General features: G+C 41.2%; 2 protein-coding genes across 2 annotated transcripts; both read right to left on the reverse strand.

Annotated features, from left to right (window-relative positions):
* Positions 1-1,569: 1,569 nt before the first annotated feature.
* On the reverse strand, positions 1,570-4,381 carry PCDHB8 (protocadherin beta 8). The gene has a single exon (XM_045830201.1). It carries the CDS (start codon positions 4,247-4,249, stop codon positions 1,853-1,855), a length of 2,397 nt encoding a protein of 798 aa, XP_045686157.1. The 5' UTR covers positions 4,250-4,381; the 3' UTR covers positions 1,570-1,852.
* A 2,980-nt stretch (positions 4,382-7,361) lies between these two features.
* On the reverse strand, positions 7,362-10,034 carry PCDHB7 (protocadherin beta 7). The gene has a single exon (XM_045829613.1). It carries the CDS (start codon positions 9,894-9,896, stop codon positions 7,494-7,496), a length of 2,403 nt encoding a protein of 800 aa, XP_045685569.1. The 5' UTR covers positions 9,897-10,034; the 3' UTR covers positions 7,362-7,493.
* Between the last annotated feature and the right edge of the window lie 6,878 nt (positions 10,035-16,912).

The following is a 16,912-nucleotide window of genomic DNA, read 5'->3' on the forward strand; positions in this document are numbered from 1 at the left end:
AAAGATACCACCATAGGAATTTCTACGCCCTGTTCAGGACATTCATTTCTGCAGTACTAAATGTGATATGTTGCGAATGTGCAGGCAGATATTTGGGCCAATTCATTTGTGATGAAGATCAATTGTGGGCCCTGACCTAGCTAGCTAGTTGAGATAGTCAGTGCTTCTATAAGAACTTTGAGTTTATTGGTCCAGAGCAGTGTGGCCATTGGTTTAGAAGCAAGTACAAACTACAGACCAAATTTTACATTTTTACATAGGAGTTCAGTTCATGGGACAGATGGATTTCATTTCCTCGGTTAGGAAGACAATGCCACCAGTTAACATCCACCATCATAGCACACAGATTAAGGACTGGGACACACAATTCAAGTGTGCTTACCATATATTTCCAATTTTTCCTTCTGTCACTCAGAATTGTGAGCAAGTTACTTAACCTTTCTCAGCTTCAGTTTCTTATATGTAAAAAAGGGAACAATATGCCAACCCTCTTAAGGTTTGGCAGAGGATTAAAAAGGCAATTAATGTAAAGCACTCTGTATACTACTTTTAACTACACTAGAAACCAAGAAATAAAAGCTTAAAACAGATCTGTTAGCTCACACTATACAGTTAAGATCTGTGCTTTTTACTTATTACATACTATTTTAATGAAAAATCTTAATGTTAAAGCATTAGGATTGGTGCTTCAAAATGATGGTAGCTTAAATGAGATAGAAATTCCTTTATTTCTCAAGTAAAAGAGTTCAGAAGCAGGCAACCCAGAGATGACACTGTGATCACCAGGGACCCTCATATCCTTGAAGTTTATTCTGTATTGACTGTCTTTATGCACTACTTCCATTCTCATCGCTGCCCTGTGGCCCAACTGGTCTCATTGTGTTCCACCCATGATTCACACATTCTAAACAACAACGACTAGTTAGAAAAGGATAAAAATGGACCCCTTCCTAGTGAGTCATCTACCTTTAAAAACCTTTGTTGGAAGTTTTCTACAACATCTGTATGTATATCTCATTGACTAAAACCTGGTCAAATGCTCCATTTAGCTGCCAAGGAGGTTGGCAAAATGCTTTTTTTAAATATATTTTAATAAGCCCAGTAATGCCCTAAGTGCAATTCGGGATCTGTTAGAAAGTAGATGAGATGAATGGATACTGGCTGGCCACTGCATTTTTCTGTCACAGGTTATTGCTATTTCTCAAATGGAAAAAGCCAATTTCATTGCTATGCTGTTTTACTTCACTAGATAAACACTGTGTAGATTTCCCCCTCCTTTAAACATCAATGAAATTAAATGGAAAGTAGTTAAAATAATTAAATTAAAACTAACACTGATATACTAATGACAAGAAGCACGATTAGTGAGAAATTTTGAGAGAACACAGTATCAAAGACACGTCCTGGAGATCGGAATAGAGCAAGAACCAGCTTCTCACGGTGCAGGTTCTCCTGCCTTCCCGGTCAGACAGATTTACACGTGCTAGTGTGTTTCTGCTTTTATAGACCTTGTAAGTTCCAAAACTAATAAACTAAAAGTCTCAGGAAAACACAATCAACCACGTAGGATTAACTTTTCACTGTTTCCCCATAACATGTTCAAGAGCTATTCCAGAACAAGGATTTGTCCAACTACTGACTTCATCAGTCTTTTAAGAGGCAAGATTTAGGACCATTCATCTTTTATAGAAATGAAGAAAAGATAAGATACCATTCTTTAAAACAAAGGAATAATATAAGAAAATTTGAAAGGAAGTTTAGTGTAATTTAAAAATTCATAATAGGTTGCCAGAAAAACTATCACCTTGAACTTACCAATTTTACATATTTAGAGTAAGATAAACAATTATTGTCACTGAATATTAAAATTAAACTCTTTCCTAAAACTGGGGTTTTCTTCTATTTCTGGTCCAGGGTAATGGCCCTGGGAATTGGGCAACATAGGCTTCAGAAACTTGAACTCATTGGTCCCTGAGCCTCCCATCAGACACACCTCATACTGGTAGCTCTGAGACAGGGTCCCAGTACCGGTGATGTCCACTAGGTGGCCCGGAAAGTGGGCCTCAGGCACCGAGCAGCCACCCACCAAGCCAGACCTGCCCCTCCTGCACAGCCGCACCGCGATGAACACCAGCACCGAGAACAGGAAGAGCGACGACACTGACGCCAACGAGATGACCAGGTAGACCGTGAGTGGGTCCGTCTGGGCCCCGTCTGCCGCCACTTCGGGCAGCGGCAGGTAGGGCTGCGAGAAGCCATCCACCAGCAGCACGTGCAGCGTGACGCTGGCCGATAGAGGCGGCTCGCCATTGTCCTTGACCAGCAGCAGCAGCCTGTGCTTGGCCGCGTCGCGCTCGCTCAGCAGCCGCGCAGTGCGCACCTCGCCATTGTGCGCCCACACGCTGAACAGCCCGGGCTCTGTGGCCTTGAGCAGCTGGTAAGACAGCCAGGCGTTCTGGCCCGAGTCGCTGTCCACCGCCACCACCTTGCTCACCAGGTAGCCAGGCTCAGCCGCCCTGGGCACCAGCTCGGTGCAGGGCGCAGAGCCGTTCTGCAGCGGGTACAGCACGAAGGGCGCGTTGTCATTGGCGTCCAGCACCTGCACGCGCACCAGCGCCTGGCTGCTCTGCGCCGGGGACCCGCGGTCTGTGGCGCCCACCAGGAACTCAAATGCCTGCAGGGCCTCGAAATCCAGCGCCCTCAGGGCGAACAGGTGTCCGTTGTCGGCGTTGATGGACACCAGAGAGTCCAGGGGCAGGCTGGGGTCCTGGGGCTGCAGCAGCGAGTAGGTGACCTGGGCGTTGGCGCCTGAGTCTCTGTCTGTGGCGCTGACGCTGCCTATGTGCAGGGCGGGGCTGTTGTTCTCGGGGATGAAGAGGGTGTAGGAGGTTTGGGTGAAGGCTGGGGCGTTGTCGTTGACGTCGGAGACCAGCACGGTTATGTTGTGCTGGGTTTTCAGTCTGGGAGTCCCCAGGTCTGTGACGGTGATGGTGATGTTGTACTCGGCTGTGGCCTCTCTGTCCAGCGGTGTCTCTGTTACTAGGGTGTAGAAGTTTTCCAAAGAAGATTTTAGGAAAAAGGGTAGATCATCTTGAATGGAGCAACTTATTTTTCCGTTTTCTTCTGAATCAAGATCAGAAACACTGAAAACTGCAACCACGGTCTCGGGCGAATTCTCGGGAATCTGCCTGGTAAGTGCGGACATGGTGAGTTCTGGGGCATTGTCATTGACATCCATGACCTGAATTAGAACAGTGCACTTTCCAGTCAAGGTTCCAGCATCTTTGGCCTCAATATTCACCTCATAGGACTGAATTGCTTCAAAATCAAGTTGTTTTTTCAGTTGAATGTCTCCTGTCACAGGGTTGAGCTCAAAGGTTTTCCTAATCTCTTCTGAAGCCTGGAAGAGTGAATAGGAAATCTCTCCGTTGACTCCTATGTCTACATCCGTAGCAGAGACCTTGACAATCAGGAAGCCTATGGGATTGTCCTCAGGGATCTCTACCCTATAGAAAGGCTGCTCAAATTCAGGGGCATTATCATTGATGTCCAGGACTTCGATGTAGACCTGAGCGGTACCAGACCGGGGCGGTGAGCCATCATCCAGCGCTGTGAGGGTTAACTTGAACTCAGGTTCCTCCTCACGATCCAGTGCTTTGTCCAGCACCAGCTGGGGATATTTCCTGCCATCGCTACGTTCAAGGGTGAGGACCCGAAAGTAGGAGTTTGGACTGAGTGTGTAGTTCTTAATATTGTTTCGGCCTACATCCAGGTCCTGAGCGTTCTTCAGCGGAAATGCCGAGCCAGGAGGGCTGCTTTCTGATATTTTTAGCACCATATCGCTTTCCACGAACACCGGAGCATGGTCATTTATGTCTATTACTTGTAGCTCAGCTTGAAAAAACTCTAAGGGATTCGCTAGCAACACCTGGAAACGCAGCACACAGGGCTCTGTGTGACCACACAATTCCTCACGGTCCAGTTTCTCATTTAGCAACAAATCCCCAGTAGCCTGATCGAGCTGCAAATGCAATTTGTTCCCTTTGGAAATGACCCTAGCCCCCCGCCTGGAGAGTTCCTTCTGCCCCAGACCCAGGTCTTTTGATAGATTGGTTACAAAAGCTTTCCCTTCAGTTTCCTCCACCACAGAATAGCGCCTAGGCTCCGCGCCCGCCAGAGACAAGCCCAAGATGAGAAAGAAGAAAAGGACTTGCCTTTGTCTGTGGATGAGCTTCCTGCTGGCCTCCATTGTTCTTGCCTGGTGCAGCCTCTAGCAAGGCTGGTTCTGCCGAGCTGTGAAGAACTCGGTATCCGAGACTGTGATTATTGCACAAGATACCTCAGAAATATTCTAGGGAGTCGTACTTTTTGGAGGACCCAGGCCTTCTGTGACACCCTAGCTTCCCGAAGGTTTCCAGGCTCTGCTGGTGAGTTTTGCCTGTTAATGGAGCCGCAGTTGCGGATCCGGTTTGTACCTTCTTATCCTGCAGCGCCACCACGCGTCCTTACAGGATCTTACATTTTTCCGTGATGAAAACGAACTCACTTTTTCTAACCTAGCCTATATTGTACAGGTTATAACACTAACCTTACTATCGCTGGACCTTACGATGCAGACAATAGTCTGAAGACCACACAAGAGAAATGACATTAGTAGGAACTTTTTACCTTTAATAATGCTACCTGAGTTTGGAACAAAAAGAAGATATTTATGCAACAGTCTGGCTGAGAAGAAATATATACAGAAAATTTTTAAATATATATTTGGAATAACATAGAAAGCTTTCAGAGTATATTTTTATCGCCATGGACTATGGGAGTAATTAGTAGCTGTCTATGGAACTTGGAAAAAATATTTAACCTCTGCCTTAGTTTTCTCATCTGTAAGATGGAGATTATAATGGTACCTAGGACATGAGGCTGCTGTGAGTTCCCCCCATACAAATTAGGACACTGAAGTGGAGACAGATTAACCTTATAGACACACACACACAAACCAGGCACGTAATTTGATGCCACCAGGTAGCTGAGTTTGCATGAATCCATTGCCACAGCTAGAAAAACACCCAATATTCACGTGGTAGAAGCATGCATGAGCAGAATTAGGTCAGATAGAAGTTATCATGTTAACTGATGACACGAGAAAGGGCTGGGAGTTTGTCTAATAGAGGTATAATCTGTGATAGCTGTAGTGATTCTGCATTCAGAAGGATTCCTATTTTTCTTAACTCCTCTTCTTACAGTGTCAATTTTTAAAAAACCTCTTATTTGGAAAATTTCAAATGCCATAAAGAAGGAGAATCACATGATGAACCCACAGGAACTCATAACTAGCTTCAACAATTATAAATATTTTTTTCCAAAACTGTGTATCTCACTAACATTCTCATATCCCAGACAAACTAAATTTGTGTCTATAAATATTTCATTAAACACCTCTAACTTTTAATGACCTAAACAACAACTACAATGCCATACCATTTCTAAGAAACTAGGTTAATATTATTGGCTTCAGACACATGGTGAGATCCCAACGGCAGAGTATGTATGCATCTATATTCAATTTTTCTCCAGTTCTTTCACAGTTGTTTAAATCAAGATCCAAACAAGATTCACCACATATTAATTACTCTTTCTTCATTGAAGAAAATTCCCTCCTCCCCTTTCCTATGTCATTCATTTGTTTTTTTAAAACTGGATAATTTTATCCTGACACTATGAGAACAATGTAAAATTTTACTGCACTGATGTCTTTTTTGTTCTTAGATTGTATCCCATTACTAATGCACAGTAATAGTACTATTTTAAAACTTACCAGCAGCAATTTATAATATATTCAATGTTGCTCTGCAAAAATTATCTGAAGAATGTTTAAGAAAATGCAGTTACAGATTATAACAAAGTTTCTCCTTAACTCTCCAGCATCTAAAATAATTTAATTGTAACTTGTCTATTTTTTTAAAGATTTTATTTATTTATTTTTAGAGAGGGAAGGGAGGGAGGAGAGGGAGAGAGAGAGAGAGAGAGAGAGAGAGAGAGAGAGAGAGAGAGAGAGAGAGAAACATCAATGTGTGGTTGCTGGGGGTTATGGCCTGCAACCCAGGAATGTACCCTGGCTGGGAATCGAACCTGGGACACTTTGGTTCCCAGCACACGCTCAATCCACTGAGCTATGCCAGCCAGGGTGTAACTTGTCTATTCTTAATATTACACATTCAAAACAATTCTTTTTCTTATACTTTCCCAGTCAACACTGCAGTGTATTGAATTAGAAGCTTTGAAAATAAATTTTTTAATTAAAGGAGGAAAATGTGTTTTAAAAGGTAGGTAAGGACTACTGTAGGAACATTACTACAGTGTGAGGAAATTAATAAACCAATTAAGAAATCAAAATTATGTGATATTTCTATTCAGGGTCATTAATATTTTCTGGGAAATGAAGGTCATATGTTGAGAAAAGGAAAAAACACAAGTTGATCTTTCCATTTTTTAAACTTGAGATTTGGTTAGATCAGAGCTTTAACAGTAATAATTACTTCAGAAAAGCTGATTATTAATTTATAAGAGTGTAAAATGTCAGGCCAATAAATACATTATTATTTCCAAATATAGAAAAAGACAACACCTGGCTAGTGTAGCTCAGAGGAATGAGTGTGGGCTGCAAACCAAAGCGTCACTAGTTTGATTCCCAATCAGGGCACATGCCTGGGGTGCAGGCCAGGTCCCCATTGGGGGCCAGTGGGGACCACATGAGAAGCAACCACACATTGATGTTTCTCTCTCTTCCTTCCCTCTCTCTAAAAATAAATAAATAAAATCTAAAAAGAGAGAAAAAGACTAAACAGAAATATAAGCGAAGAAAAGGTTGCTTCTCTTTAATTATGGAGAAACCTGCAATGTGATATCTACTGACAGAAAAAGGAGTACTGCGTCATAGCAAGACCCCAATGGCAGAAAGATTTAGAAAAGATACATAGTTCTCCCCTGTATTAGTAGGTGACCTTAATGAATTTACTGAACCTCTGTTTGCTTATTTCAAAAATACTTCTCATAGGTTTATTTCTAAGACTGAAAGTGTTAAAATAGTGTATGATGTACAGTAAGTAGTTTTTTAAAACTTTAAAACATACTGTATAATCTGTAGTTCTAAAACTTAGGGAGAGTATACAACTGCAGCAGTGAAATCAAAGAAGAAAATTAAAAAGCGGTAAAGTTTGAAGATGATGAACATTAATTTACAACATCTCAAACAAGATTTATCACATAATAGACAGTGTATAATTGCTAGAGAGAAAATAGACACATACATCCCATGTTTTGTGGACGTTTCTTAGGGCCAAAGCTGTATCCATTTCTGTGTAAATTTATTCTGTGACTCTAAGAATACTTGAATAGTATTTTCCCATTAGGGAAAGCACTTATCTACATGCAACACAGGGTACATTTCTTAGGTGTGTATTCACAGACACAATACATTTATTTTTCATTCTTTATCAGAAACCCAAATCACTCTGAAATGCAGGATATTCTTCCACTTCCCTCCCTGTGCTCTGGAACTGCACATTAGAAATAATTGGCTTCAGGAACTTGAACTCGCTTGTGGTCCCTGAGCCTCCCTTCAGACACACCTCATACTGGTAGCTCTGGGATAGGGTCCCGGTGCCACTGACGTCCACCAGGTGGCCCGGAAACTGGGCCTCAGGCACCGAGCAGCCACCCACCAAGCCAGCCCTGCCCCTCCTGCACAGACGCACCACGATGAACACCAGCACCGAGAACAGGAAGAGAGACGACACCGACGCCAAAGCGATGACCAGGTAGACCGTGAGCAGGTCAGCCTGGGCCGCCTCGGCCGCCACTTCGGGCAGAGGCAGGTAGGGCTGAGAGAAGCCGTCCACCAGCAGCACATGCAGCGTGACACTGGCTGACAGCGGCGGCTCGCCATTGTCCTTGACCAGCAGCAGCAGCCTGTGCTTGGCCGCGTCGCGCTCGCTCAGCAGCCGCGCAGTGCGCACCTCGCCATTGTGCGCCCACACGCTGAACAGCCCGGGCTCTGTGGCCTTGAGCAGCTGGTAAGACAGCCAGGCGTTCTGGCCCGAGTCGCTGTCCACCGCCACCACCTTGCTCACCAGGTAGCCAGGCTCGGCCGCCCTGGGCACCAGCTCGGTGCAGGGCGCAGAGCCGTTCTGCAGCGGGTACAGCACGAAGGGCGCGTTGTCATTGGCGTCCAGCACCTGCACGCGCACCAGCGCCTGGCTGCTCAGCGCTGGGGACCCGCGGTCTGTGGCGCCCACCAGGAACTCAAATGCCTGCAGGGCCTCGAAATCTAGCGCCCTCAGGGCGAACAGGTGGCCGTTGTCGGCGTTGATGGACACCAGCGAGTCCAGGGGCAGGCTGGGGTCCTGGGGCTGCAGCAGCGAGTAGGTGACCTGGGCGTTGGCGCCCGCGTCTCTGTCTGTGGCGCTGACGCTGCCCATGTGCAGGGCGGGGCTGTTGTTCTCTGGGATGAAGAGGCTGTAGGAGGTTTGGGTGAAGGCTGGGGCGTTGTCGTTGATGTCGGAGACCAGCAGGGTTATGTTGTGCTGGGTTTTCAGTCTGGGGGAACCCATATCAGTAACAGTAATGGTGATGTTGTACTCAGGCGTAGTCTCTCTGTCCAGCGGTCTCCGTGTTACCAGCGTGTAGAAATTCTCTACTGATGGCTTCAGGAGGAAGGGGAGATCATCTTGGATGGAGCACGCCATCTTTGCATTGTTACCTGAATCTTTGTCTCTAATCCTAAAAACAGCTACGATGGTTTCAGCTGAGTTTTCAGCGACCGAGGTCATAAGCGAGGACAGGAGCAGTTCCGGCGCGTTGTCGTTTATATCTGTCACCTGAACCACCACGGTACATTTTCCAGAAAGCCCTCCGCCGTCCTGGGCCTGAATAGTTAACGTGTAATTTTGCATTTCCTCATAGTTTAGTTCGGTTTTAAGATGAAGACTGCCAGATGTTGGATTGATTTGAAACGTTTTGAGAATTCTTTCAGTGGCATAGAAAAATGAATAAACGATTTCTCCATTACTCCCGGCGTCCAAATCTCTAGCTGTCACGGCCGCCACCAGGGAGCCCACGGGGCTGTTCTCCGGCACCTGCACCGAGTAGAGCGGCTGTACAAACGCAGGGGCGTTGTCATTTATGTCCACGACTAGGATCCGCACCAGGGCGGTCCCGGACCGCGGCGGAGAGCCGCCGTCCAGGGCGGTGAGGGTTAAACTGAGCTCAGGCAGCTCCTCGCGGTCCAGCACTCGGTCCAGTACCAACTCGGGGTAGAGATTCCCTTCCCCACGGTTGTGCACGTTTATATGGAAATAGGTATTGGCGCTGATGGTGTAGTTTCTCAAGTTGTTGGTTCCGACATCCGAATCCTGTGCCCTTTCTAGGAGAAATGCTGCCCCTGGGGTGGTGCTTTCTAATATTTTCAAGAGAATCTCTCTCTCTAGAAACACTGGAGAATGATCATTGATGTCTCTGACCCATAACTCAGCACGGAAAATCTGAAAAGGCTTTTCCAGTAACACCTGGAAAGGCAGCACGCAGGGCTCCGTGGGGCCGCACAGCTCCTCCCGGTCCAATTTCTCACCTAGCAGTAAGTCACCAGTGAGCGGATTGAGGAGTAAAAATCCCGTGTTCTGGTCTGAAACGATTCTAGATCCCCGAGCAGCCAGTTCCCCCGCCCCCAACCTCAGGTCATTTGCTAGGTTGGCCAGAAAGGTGCCTCTCTCGGTTTCCTCGGCCACAAAATACCGGAGCGGTTCCGCGCCGGCCCCAGACACTCCCAGAAACACCCAGAGAAGCAGGACTTGCCTGGTCCGCGCCGCGCGCTCCGCTCGGGCCTCCATGCCTCCTTTCATCGGCCTCGCAGAACCACTGTCGCCCGGCCCCACGCAGCTTTCCGAGATGGCAGCAATCTAATTCTTAGAAATGAGCTTATAACTGCAATGCTTGTGGAGAGGGAGCCCCACTCTCCCACAGCTCCTGTTACACGGTTTCCTTCCTCTACCTCCTGACTCGCCAGATTTCCTCTGAACCCTGGAATCTGCAACGTCCTTTGTGAGAGTCTTTCCCCCTCTTTTTAGGCAGCAGCGCCACCTTGCGTTTTGTGGTTGTCATTCCCGTTTTCAAGAAGAGAACAGAAAGACGGTGGGTTGAAAGAGCAGCAGCTGGCGAGGTTTTCTGTCCCCCCGTCTTTGAGGTTCCGTTCCATCTTTCTCCTCAAACAGTCACAGGAATGCTAGTGAGTGCTTATATCGTCTTCCCCTCTTATAATCTGAGTTCATAGAAAAAATAAATACGTTGTTTTCCTTAATCTAGGGGCATGAAATTAAACTCCGAATCCCCATCAGGAGTAAAACCTAAGAAAACCTCCCGCTTTTAAAACTGACTGCAAAAACTGTGTAAGAAAACGAAGCCCTCGTCAAGAAGGCTACCTCTGTTTGTTAACTGCCTCACAGTAGTGAGTTCATACTGCGGAGTAAAGGCCTTTTTCAGTTTCTTGTGAATTAAATGATCCTTCTGGTTTCAAGATGTTCACTCTTTAACTGTGATATTTTCTGGAACACATTCTGTTCCCACTTTAAGTAACAATATAATTTAAATTATAGTTAACATATCATTTCAATGGCCAGCATTTCCAAGGGTATGCAATAAATACTCTTAAAATTAACAATAGCAACTAGATCATTCCTAGCTTTGTGGAACTGCTCCTAGTGTTTCAATTTTAGCTATGATGTTTGATCTTGATTTGGGGTAAATGCGCTCGATTTGGAGTAGATGCTCCTTGTCCAGATCGAGAAAATTTTCTCCTCTTTTTTTATTCTTTCATATTTTAAAGTAATTTTGATGTGTTGAAATAGTACCTTTATTCTTTAGCTTTTTAATTCTTGAGTTCTTGATATGATGGTAGTTAACTATGACACATTATTGCTTTAATGCAAAGATGGATTTGATGTGTCGACCTTGTTTTAGTATTTTTCTGGCCCATGTTGCTCTATGCATGTATGTGTGTGTGTTTAACATCTATGTTTTTTGTGTCAAACTATCCAGCCTTGTAGAAGGGGTTGGGAAGATTTTCATCTATTTCTATGCAACAGCATAACTTTTATGTTTATGTCATCTGTTTCTTCATGCTTACTTACAACTTGCCTTTTAAATGGGTTGGGTTTGGTGGTTTTGCTTATGGTGAATCTGTGATTTCCACTTTACTTTGGTTATTAATTTATACAGGTTTTCTTTGAAAGTTATTTGTATTTTATTTTTAAAAAACCATTCATTTAAAACCCACTTAACAAATTTATTATGTTTTCATTATATTATATAACTTTAGTTATATCTCTACTCTTATTAGTAATAGCATTATACCTCCTTTTTATTCTTAGAAAGATTTCCAAGATCTGTTTATAAAAATAACACATTTAAAAATAATATATAACTTTGGTTCAAAATCAAATAATACTAAGAGGCTTATAATGAAATGCAATAATTTTCTGCTCATTCCCTCCTCAGTATCCTAGTTTCTTTTCCAATAGGCAGCCATTTTAAACTATTTTGGTTATGTCTTCTGTCATTAATCTGTATTCTACCCTATTTTGATTAATTCATTTTAGACTTTATTAGTTGACTCTTTATTATGTTAAATTCAGTTTTAGTTCTTGTACACTTCCAAGGATCTCAATACCTTCTTTCACTGTCACTATCATTGAGAACATTGTTGTGTACTAATTATATTTTTCTCACTTTTTTCGTGGTTAATAATTGCTTTGCTTTTTAATTTACTTGGTTTTCTTTAGATATATCACTTATTCTTCCCATACTTCCTATTGTCTCTCAGTACAATTTTCCACATGGTCATTCCAATGTCTCCTGAGGTATCAATTTCTCCTTAAATTAGGCAGGTGGTATTTAAATCTGTTGCACAGCTATCACTCTGGAACTTTCCTTTGTTGTCATTTTTAGAATTTTATTTGCCTTTCATTCTGGTTGGATCTTCTTTTTCTAGGGTTTTATTTCTTCTTTTTTGTTTACTCTGTGGCTTTAATAGATCACATCATTCAACAGTTTCATCCAATTGATATATATCAGGGGACTGGATGATGATATCCTTCAAAGTGCCCGACTGGTACAGTTCCAGACTCGCCTTGCCTGTACCTGGGACACAGCCGTGGTACAGCCGTGATTCTCCTGGGGCCATCCTTCCACATCATCTGGAGGTTCACTTCACCTCTACTATGTCTTGGATCTTCTTTTTTCTATTTCTTCAGACTTCTTCTCTCTTAGATTACGCTCTCATTTTGATATCTTCATGTAGTTTCCAAATAAAGGTATATGAGAGTTAAATTATATTGTGATCCTGAGTGTATAAAAATTTTTAAATTTTACCCTCAAACTTAACTGGGAGTTTGACTGATTATAGGGTTTTAGGTTGGAAATATTTTTTTCAGTATTTTAAAATATTTTGTCAATGAGCTCCATAAACCAATGTGTTTGTTAAGAAGTCTAAAATAAATCTTATTTTATATCTTCTATATGTCAGCTGTATTTTTATTCCTTGTTTAATATGTTGTCATTGTCCCAAGCATTTTAAAGTTAACACTGATGTCTTGGTTTGCACTTATTTTCATCCATTGTATGGAGCAATTTGTAAAGCCCTTCCACTAGGAGACTAATTTCCTCCATCTCTTAGAAATTTTGCATGAATTGCTTCACTGAATTTTTTCTTGCTCTTTTTTTTTATAAGTACTACAATTCAGATGTTGGACCTCTGATACAGACTTTAATTTTTCTATTTTTCTTTTTTTCTCTTGTTTGCCATTTTTTATTATTTTTACAGTATCTGGGGTATTTTCTTAACCCTATCTTCAAACCCTTCTATAGAGATTCTCATTTATTACATTCATACTTTCCAAAAGCCCGCTTTCTGTACTTATTTCTTAGATGTAACCACTTCTTTTCTTACCTGATGGTATTAACAGGTAACTTTTTCCTTAAATCTTTAGTTGTTTGCTTTGCTTGTTCTCAATAAACCTTAATTTCTAAGACAGACATGTAAGCCTCACAATTTTTTCTATTCAATCTTTGGTTCTTAGTTTAAATGTCACCTTATTAAAAGTTTACTATATTGGCTAGAATTACCTTCTATGTAATTTATATATATACATATATATATATAACACGCATATATATAAATATATATATTTAATATCTATATAAATGTATATGTTATATATAATTTCAGCCAGAAACTATACACAAACCCATAACAGCAGTGGCTTACACAAAATAGAATTTTACTTTTCTCTTATAAAAGATGGCTTGCGGCTGCAATGCACTCCATGTTATCTGGGACCCCGTCTCATTCCATGTGGTTGCTCTGCCATCTTCAGGACTCGGCCTTCACCTCATAGTCCAGACAGCTGTCTAATACCCAGCAACTACATTTCCATTCAGACTAATGAGAGAAAGAAAAGGCTGTGCCTTCCTTTTTAAAGACTGCTTTCATGAAGTATCCCATGGCAGTAGTGCTTATATGTCTCTCTCTGAAACTTAGTTACAAGACCACTTCCAGCCACAACAGTGGGTTGTGAAATACAATCTATAGCCCACATATCCACATGGGTAGCTAAAAAAGTGGAGGTCCATTAGTAATGAATAAAAGGAGGAGACATACATTTGAGTAAAATTAGTAGTGTATATCATATCCACTCAGACTTCAGCTGTAGCTCCCATTGCCCTTTAGAAATGGTTAGGGTCAAATAAATTATCTGATTTAATTGGTTATTAGCAGAACATATGATTTTATTTCTTCATATTGGTGTATGTTTTGTAGCCAAAAGAATTTTTAAAGAAAGTTTAGTCCCCAAAGCAATAAAGTAGTGAATTCATTTTGCTGAAACAAGATCTTTTGAACCAATCAATAATGCTTCCTTGTAGTGTATTTGTTTATTATTTTTAGAGAAGGGAAGGGGGGGAGAAAGGGAAGAAACATCAATGTGTGGTTGCTTCTTGAGTGCCCCCTACTCGGGACCCGGCCCACAACCCAGGCATGTGCCCTGACTGGGAATCGAACAGGCAACCCTTTGGTTTGCAGACTTGCACTCAATCCACTGAGTCACACCGGCCTCTTGCCTTTAGTGTCTGTCATCTATTTCTATTTCCTTTTATGAACTTTTAAAAATTCCAGGTCTGGAAATATTAAAACTTGATTTTACAGACTCCTTTGAATGACTATTCTGGATGTAAATTAGGGATCACCAATGAGATGCCTGCAGTGAGCCTTAGAAGTCAGGCAAAGATGATAAAATAACAGACTAAAATTCATTCATTAATTTACTCAACACTCATCCATCTGTATTTACTTCAATGCATATTTTTTCTAGATGCAATAGAAAAAAAGCCCTCTCTGTAAAAAGATCATAGTTTAGTGGAGAAAGAAGATCATTGATTTGTCTGGGCAGAGTACCCAATGAGTGGAACATTGGGTTAAATAAATTCAAAGAAAAAATAGTCAAATATATCACTGAAACAATAGCAAAATTTAATCCTCATTAAAAGTACTTTAGGCAGAGCTTCTCATTTCTGAACCTGATGGTATAAATAATTCAGATGACCTTTTTGTGGACAACAATAAAAAATTTTTAAAGTCTGTACAAGACTTTAAAAAATAACTTTAAAAAGATCAAGAGCTAAAAACATAGTAGAAAACAATGAAAATAGCCTAATTTTGATAAAAGTTGGTAATACAGGGTAAACAGTATGTTGGGACAAGAAAATTTTTTATGCCCTCAGAGCATTTGAAAATATTTTCCCTTGGGCTTTGACTAGAAGCTCTATGGGATTAAAGAAATACAAGTCAAAACTCAGGGCCAACCAAAAGTGTGGCATATTGTAGAAAGACCCTTCCAATTTTAAGGGACCCTACAGGAATATATCCACAGTATAAACACAGTATAACACCAACAAATCTAAACCTGACCCCTCCCTCTAACTCCAGGGAATTATATAGAAAAATCTCTGGTGTGAAGTAGAGCAGAAGAAAATTAAAGAAACGATACCTGGGAAATTGTACCTACTGATTGGTCCTCATGTGTGTTTGTATTTTGACTATTCATAAATTGAATTGCAAGGAATCTCAAGCCATGAACTTGGTTTGTTTTGGTCCCCTACTGATAGTGTTTCTGGAATGCTGGCCGGAACTAATGAAAATCTGTTTTTGAAACATGGAACATATAACATTTGCTCTGAGGACACACTACAAATAAAAATGTAAGGGCAGTCAAACATGTAAGCCACACAAAGAAACAAAGACAGCATGAATAAGGTTCAGAAACAATGCAGAAGAAACTGACCCACACAAACTTCACATATTGGAGGTATCAGACAGATTTAAAAATCAGTTATATTTACTAGATATAAATAATAAATGACATACTTGAAAATATCTGCATAGAACAGATTGAAATGGTACACTGGATTCCAGGAAAAAAAATGAAACAAAGTTATCAAAATCAAGACATAACCTGAAAAATATAATGAAGTTCAAAAATAGAAAATAAGTCACCTACAGGTAAGGAAAATAGGCTTCAGACTTACTCTCATCAACCTTCAATACTAGAACACAATGGAAATATTTACCAGGTGCTGAAGGAAAGATATTGTGGCTCAATAATTTTATATCTAGCCAAGATGTTGCTCAATACAAAGATAATGCAGCAAAGAGAAAAGAATTAATAAAATATGCCTTTAGCACTCATGAGTGCTTATTGTAAAAAAACTACTTAAGGATGAAATTTAGCCAACTTATAGAAGAATATAATCATGATGGAAGAACTAATGTAATATTTTATGTCAACAAATCTCTAAAGAAAAGAAATTTGACTGAAGAATTTTATACCCAGCTAAACTGTACTTGTCAAGTATATGAGAATTCAATACAGCACATATAGATTCATCTTTAAAGCACTATAACTAATGAAATTCAACAAACAAAAGGTTGAAAAATATATACGTGGTTGAGGTCTGGGGAAGCTGGGATAAAATGACAGTAAAGAATGCATTTCATTCCAGTCTGAGCATACCAGTTTATCTCAATTCCCTCCTGAAACATCATCTAAGCAATAGCGAGCAAAGATATAAAATAAGTGGCCCTATAAAGACAAAAAGAGTGGGAGAAGAATAAATAAACATCAGGGAGACAAGTCAACAAATGCCTTCAAAATACTAGCAGAGAATAACCCTGGCTGGTGTGGTTCAGTGGATTGAGTGCCAGCCTGCGAACCAAAGGGTCACCAGTTTGATTCCCAGTCAGGACACATTGCAGGCCAGGTCCCCAGTGGGGGACGCACAGTAGGCAACCACATGTTGATGCTTCTCTCCTTCTCTTTCTTTCTCCCTTCCCTCTCTAAAAATAAATAAGTAAAATCTTAAAAAACAAAATACTAGCAGCAAGTAATTCCTAACTTAAAATTCCATATCAAAGAAAATAAAAATTTGATTTTATAAAATGAAATCAAACTTAGGAGAAAGACAAAAGAAATTCCCAGAATGCTGGCTAAAGCAAGTTCCAAACTGCCAGCTATGCAATTGATCTACAGATCAAATAGTATACAATTGAGCAGGAGTCCGAATAGTTCTGGGATGAATCCAAGAAAAAAATAATGGAATTGAGAGATTTCTTGATGAGTTTAATAGTACAATGAGGAGTTTAGACTTAGAAAGTATGAGGATATATTAAAAATATGTAAGTAAGAAAAGTAAAGTGAAATGAGGCAGTTATTTACTTGAGGTAAAGAAAAATAAAATTTCAGTACATCATGAGATTCAGGGATAAGCGATATTTATATAGTCATAATTCTATAAACTATCAAAACAGAAT

This window comes from Phyllostomus hastatus, unplaced genomic scaffold (assembly GCF_019186645.2).
Source record: "Phyllostomus hastatus isolate PE091 unplaced genomic scaffold, TTU_PhHast_1.1 phas_contig_150, whole genome shotgun sequence".
Classification (NCBI taxonomy): Eukaryota; Metazoa; Chordata; class Mammalia; order Chiroptera; family Phyllostomidae; genus Phyllostomus; species Phyllostomus hastatus.